Source organism: Musca autumnalis, unplaced genomic scaffold (genome assembly GCF_047663935.1).
Source record: "Musca autumnalis isolate F117 unplaced genomic scaffold, ASM4766393v1 scaffold_1, whole genome shotgun sequence".
In the NCBI taxonomy this organism is placed as follows: domain Eukaryota; kingdom Metazoa; phylum Arthropoda; class Insecta; order Diptera; family Muscidae; genus Musca; species Musca autumnalis.
Window position 1 is genome coordinate 189010345 of NW_027411644.1, and position 6524 is coordinate 189016868.

General features: G+C 37.8%; 1 protein-coding gene across 1 annotated transcript; it reads right to left on the reverse strand.

Moving 5' to 3' along the window:
* Positions 1–2376: 2376 nt before the first annotated feature.
* On the reverse strand, positions 2377–3120 carry LOC141389840 (uncharacterized). The gene has a single exon (XM_073962009.1). It carries the CDS (start codon positions 3118–3120, stop codon positions 2377–2379), a length of 744 nt encoding a protein of 247 aa, XP_073818110.1.
* Between the last annotated feature and the right edge of the window lie 3404 nt (positions 3121–6524).

Genomic DNA, 6524 nt, shown 5'->3' on the forward strand with positions numbered 1-6524 from the left:
TCGCAGATTACTGGCCTCTGCGGATATTGGGTTATTTAGGCCGAGTTACGTTGTACTCTTTTTCGATTTTCTTAGGGGCATACGCACGTAGTCATATATTTGACCTATGTAAACTCAAGGTTTTCGAAGGTAGGTGATCGTACAACACTACCCCATACTGGTCACATCACAAGATGGTTTCCTTGTTAAGAGCAGAGTAGTATCACCATCCGCCTTTTCCCAAAAGCTGTAGTGCGATTCTGTAACTCATTTTTGCTGTTACCGACACAAATCGTTAAAATTAAATCGCAAAATTATGACTAAAAATATAAAGAAAAGTTGGCATCACTGTTTGTGTTGGTAGAGGCTAGCGACTACTTTTTATTCATCGTTAACTTACTGAAAATTTTCGTTAATTATCCAAATTATAAACATTATAATTTTACGCCCTTTAGAAGAACTGAAAAATACACTCACTCACCCTATAACAAACTAGCGAAATAGCAAAGTGTTGTCCATAATATTCCTCCAAGGAATCCAAGTTGCGAGCACAAGTGTCGTGCTACTATCCAATAGAAAAATGCGAAATATAGGGGGCACTATGCAATATGCATCAATATGCAATATTGATGACGATAATACCACAGAACCAAGCCCAAAAGATGGTAATTTCCTGCTAGAATGAGCAACAAATCAGCAACTAGTTGACAGAACTGAAAATGGAGAAGACGGAAGTGACCTGTACCCCAATCTCAATTTTACCATTGGTAAAGGTTGCTTTCAGTTGAGCCTAATTACTCATCAAATCCTGCACAAAGAAGCACTTGATGTTTGGCAATCCAGGACATCATGCTGAACTTGGGTGTGTTGACCTTTCTCTTCGAACATTTGCTGCAGTCGAATTACAACGCATGTCATTTAGCTGGGTTTCACGCTGGTTTTACCGCCAACAATCATCACCATTCATCCACACAAGTTGAACACATCTAACACATTTCGGAATCCTTAATTCCTACAGATTCATTCTAGAGAACCACATTCTGATATTCAAAGCTCTCAAGGTGTTTCACATCAAAGTGCATGCTTCACATCTCCAGATAAAGCTGGCTTACCAAGTACTCCTTCACTGGCATGTGGTTGGGATTCCAATGCCCTCAGCGAAAAGCTGATGGCACTCCGTTCCTGCTTTGTGATATTATAACAGAACGTCTTATAATGCCTATTGGGTTATGCTTCCTTTAGCACGTTGATGATACATTGCCACCCTCCCAAGGTCAACCTGTATTGCTGTCAGATGATACTTTAGTCGCTTCCAATGTCCTCTTGGAAGCAGCAAGTTTGACAACCAACCAATGCAAACGTTGTTCACAATATGCGCCTGTAGAGGTTCTTTTCCTCTTTGCACATCCATTCCTACAACATCATTCACATCCTCCCGGTGTATGTACCAGAGAGGAACCCGACTAGCATGAGTAATTACCTATAAAAACGCTACGGCCACCAACTGAAATTGCTCTTAAAGGTAGTCTCGATTTTTGTCCAATCCTTGTACATTGCAATTGTTACTCCAAACTTACATCAAATAGGAACATGGAATATATCGGTCAACTTGTTCTGGTACCTACCACATTAAAGTTCAAACAATTAGACTTAAGAACAAATTGACGCCTGTGTGCGGATAAATTTTAAACGTTATTTTGAATAGCTTACGCCGAATTTATTAAACAAAAACCAATTTTTCATGTTCCTGCTAGGTTTAGGTTTAAGGAAGCGCGACTCTATTCAATGCAGACGCTTCACACTTTTCCTGTAATTTGAAGACAAGATATAGAATGGAAGAGTGAAATGAATAATTACCTGGGCGCAAAATATCAATCTTTGCTGTTATATTCTATATTTTGTTTTGCTGTTGAGGACACTTCCAACTTAGATCGAATTCAGAAGACGCAGGTGTTTGAGCCTGAAGACAGATGAATGCGGAGTTAAGGCCTGCGTACATAAGCTGCCTTGCCTGGTTGCCTTGCTTTCCTGCTTCATTTCTGACATAATAAAAATAAAAGAATAAAGAAGGCCGAGCAAATTTCGAACTGGGTTGCCCTTTTCTTTTTTATTCTTTTATCAGAAGTAAGCAAGGTGAGCAAGCAAGGCAGCTTATGTACGCAGGCCTTAAGATCCTTAAGATTAAAACGGAGTAACATCTTACAAATGCGAAATGGATGTATGTATATCCATTGGAAAAGCTGATAGATTTCTGCTAATTCTAGAACATAACTATTGTTTTAAGTGTTTCGATTAAATCCATAAAAAATTACAACTTTTAAATTCGATTTAAACAACAAAAATAACAATGTTTTTATTGTTCTATAAAACTAACAACAATAACAAAATGTTAACCACTTAGTGACGGAAGATGGAAGCGGGCAAGTAGCTAGCACCAGGAGCGGAGGCAGCGGGAGCAGCAGCAACGGGAGCTTGGGAAGCAAAGTTGATGACTGGAGCAACACCACCATTGAAGTTATGAGAAGGACCGCCCAAAGAATCGTATTGGCTTTGGATAGCACGTTGGGCGTTGGCAGCATCTTCAGCAGTGCGGTATTTGACAAAGTGAACTTCGGGTTTCTGGTTGTTGTTATTGCCAATGCTGTTAAGTTTGTTGGCCAAATCACCGAGATCAGCTTGTTTGTTGAGGACATAGATGGCAGTTTGTTGTTGGGCAGCTTGTTTAGCCAAAGCCAAAGCAGCATCTTCCAAACCGTTGTTTTCGGGGCCCTTAATGAAGACAACACGGAGACCCTTCTTCAAGGCATTGGCATATTGATCGGAGCTGGCACCTTCATTGAAATCAGCATCGTTGGCAGTGAAAGTATAGAATTCCTTTTCTAATTCAGCTTGAGGGGCAACTGAGCCAAAACCACTGGAACCTTGACCTTCGAGACCGATATCATAGCTGCCACTGCCAACACCTCCGAGACTACCGGCACCACCAAGGCTGCCAACACCAAAACTACCAGCACCGCCCAAACTACCAGCACCAGGAGCAAAAGATAATCCAGAAGAGGAGTGACCAACTGGTTGATAGTTATAACCCAATTTATCGGCACAGGCAACAGCCACCAAACACAAGACAATGAAGGCACGCATTGTTGTTGTTATTAAATTTTTGATGCTATAGATTAGCTGTGTTGTTCTTAATGGATGAACCGTTCGTTTTATTATGATTTGCTTATTGTGTGGTAGGTGTTTTTATATGCTTGAATTTTGCATTAGCTTTTTATCGCAGATAATACCAATAGATTATGAATTTGCCAATACAAATTTAAAAATAGCCTTCTTATTGTGTTGGGGGTAACAGCAGCAACAACAATATAAATCAGATTTCATTCAAATATGGTTTTTCCAATGTCATCAGTACAGGTCAATCATTGTTGTTGATGCGTCACGGTATGATTGCAGTTAAATTTATACGAAATATCTATGTTTTGAAAAGAATATTCTTTTATTGGATTTTGGAATTAAACATAATTTTGTACAGAACTGACTGTAGTGGTTTAGTTGTGGAGGAACTAAGAAGAAAAAAAGCTTCCTACCTTCAAAGGTTTGGGCGGTTGCGTCAAGAACCATACAAAGGCGACTGTTCCTAGAATCGTATGTGAAGAAGGTTTTCCCGGCAGCGAATTCGACTGCGGAGGCTAGAAATTCTGCGCAGTAATCACGGACCCAACAGAGGAGAAAGAGGGCTGCGAAGACCGGTAAGGAGCTGCCTACGCCGAATCGATACTAAAAGAGGTTCCGCCAAGCAACTCAAACACAATCATCTATCTATTAAGGGATTGGCCAACAATATGATGTTAGATCATCAAATTCGGGAGGTAATCCAATACAAATCATTATCAGCGGGGACAAAGGGGACATGATGGTGTTCCAATTTACCCAGCATACACGCAGGATATTGTCAGCAGTATAATATTTCCCTGGGTGCCACCGTTGTGCAATTGTATGCACACCCGCCTTGCACGCTGAAGGTCGTGGGTTCGATTCCCGGCAAGTCATCATCAAATTTTCAACGGTGGCAAAATCCCCTCAGTAATGTGGAGACATTCTCTGAGTATTTCAGCCATGTAAAACTTCTCTACAAGTGTTGTACTAAGACACGCCGTTCGGACTCGGCGATAAACTGTAGGTCCCATATCATTGAGCTCATATGAATCTGGGTGCACCCATTGCTATGAGAGAAGTCTCCCTTGTACCGTATGAATGTTTGTGGGTGGAACAATTATATATGGGGATTTCTGAGTGAAATCGGACACTTTTTCAAAATGAGGTTTTTAATTTTTGTTATTTTTTGCTGTGGTATATTTTTAGATTTTTTTGACCAACGGTTCCAGAGCTATCGCGCCTTAAAAAATTCGAATTCTGTAAAAACTATATGCAAAGAAATACTTATAACTTCTTTAATATAGTCCAGTTTGAAAAACTTGTTTTTTGTAATTTTTGTTGCTTTATCTGATAAAAAATATAAAGAAATTCTGCACAGTGGGATTGGATGCAATTTTCGCGATTTAATATTTAAAATCAATTTTTATCAATGATTGGACTTTTCGATTTTCTTGAAATTTTTTTGTATCAAGCTAATATTAATTACAAACATTTTAACTCCAATTTGGTAACGGGATTTGAATGATTACTATTTTTCTTCATTTTTTATAGTTTGTCAATACAATACAATATCAAAGTGATATTTTCTTCAGATTATACAAATACAAAAGTGGATTTGAATTTGAGAAATGCAACGGCTAAACCTACCGCGGGTACATAAAAATTTCATTCAGTAATACCCACTAATGCTGGTACACGAAATGTTAAACCATTCTTAAAATCGCAAAATGAAGAAGTTTTTATGATGTTTAAGATGAATCTACATAAATGTAAATTGTTACATTTTTTGGTGAAATGTTTCTCACTGGTATAAAGGAAAAATTATATTGACAAATTTTTTTTTTTTTTTGAAGAAAAGGACTTAACATTTTTGCATTTATTCGTAGTTTAATACAAAAAAATTTAAGAAAATCGGAGAGTACAATCATTGTTTAGAATTGATTTTAAATATTACATCGCGAAAATTGCATCCAAGCCCACTGTGCATTTTTTTCTATTTTTTATTAAATAGCAGAAAAAACAACAAAAAATACAAAAAAAAGATTTTTTCAAATAGGGCCTATATTAAAGCAGATATGAGTATTTCATTGTATGTAGTTTTTAAAGAATTCGATATCTCTGAAACCATTAGTAAAAAAACAAAAAAAACTGATATTTAGTTAAATGTTTTGCTGGCGAGCAGCATCACCACAGCAGAAAAGAAAGCAAATCAAAAACCTCATTTTGAAAAAATGTCCGATCTCACTCAGAAATTTCCACATAATACTTCCATGGGAAAGTCTCAAACTCAATCTGGTGAGGAAAGACCAAATTGCTCTACTAAGACATCCGTATTTGTCGGAGGTTGGGCAGCATGTTAGAGAGGGAACACAATCTAGATGTCGTTGGTTGCCAAAACAAGACTTTGGAAGTGAAGAAATTAGAAGTCTTCCAGAGGGAGGAGAAGGATGACAGTACTCTCCTTGTGGTCGAAATTTATCATCTTCATGGCCAGTCTGACAAAGACTATATCTCAAACGCTGTCTCCTTTAAAGGCGAGGAAGTCAAAATAAAAAGCGAGAAGCAACTAAGAAGAGGGAGTCGGTATTGAAATCAGTGACTCCCAAGAAGGCCGTTTACTGTAGGACCAATGATCGAGGTCATCTAGAGAAACTTCCATCGAAACGAGACGGTGAAAGGTGAAATTAAGTATTTTTTTGCAATTACAGTATAGTCTCGATAATCCGGACCCTCGTTAATCCGGACAACGCGGTAATCCGGACACTCGTTAATCCGCACAACGCGGTAATCCGGACACTCGAATTTTTACATTGTAGACTCGGTAATCCGGACATCACATATTTTTCTTACCTCGATAATCGAGACATCAATATTTTTTCCTATCTTGAGCATTAAATTCTTATTTATTGACGTTTTCCTTCTTAACAATAGCAATTGGTGTATAAATAAGAAAATTTAAATTTTTAAATTTTTCAGTCCAAATCTCGACTTATAAGATCCACTGTCATCTCCGTTATACAGTCAATATGGAATTCATTATCTGAATCTGTCGAATAATTTTCCTATCGTTCAACCATAGATGTCTTGCTATGATAAGCAACAGTATTTAAAACCTAGGGTTGGGACACATGTTTCCCTGGAAAATCGATATTGAGTGGCCCTTTCCTCTAATTCATGAGAAAGTCTTCCTATTTGTGAGAATGTCCCTTGGGGGCATGTAATGTATATCCAAGATATTTTACATAGAACATTTGATTTTGCTTGGCCGGGGAATCGAATAGATTTAAATTACATTTTGTCTTATTCGTAAACTACAACATTTATATAAAACAGTGTTTTTTTTCTTTTTGATTTCGTCGACGAGAAGAAGCCATTTGGTGATGCTCATA

Excerpts from the sequence above, each read along its gene's own strand:
- LOC141389840 (XM_073962009.1), bottom strand. The coding sequence starts at position 3,120 with ATGCGTGCCTTCATTGTCTTGTGTTTGGTGGCTGTTGCCTGTGCCGAT.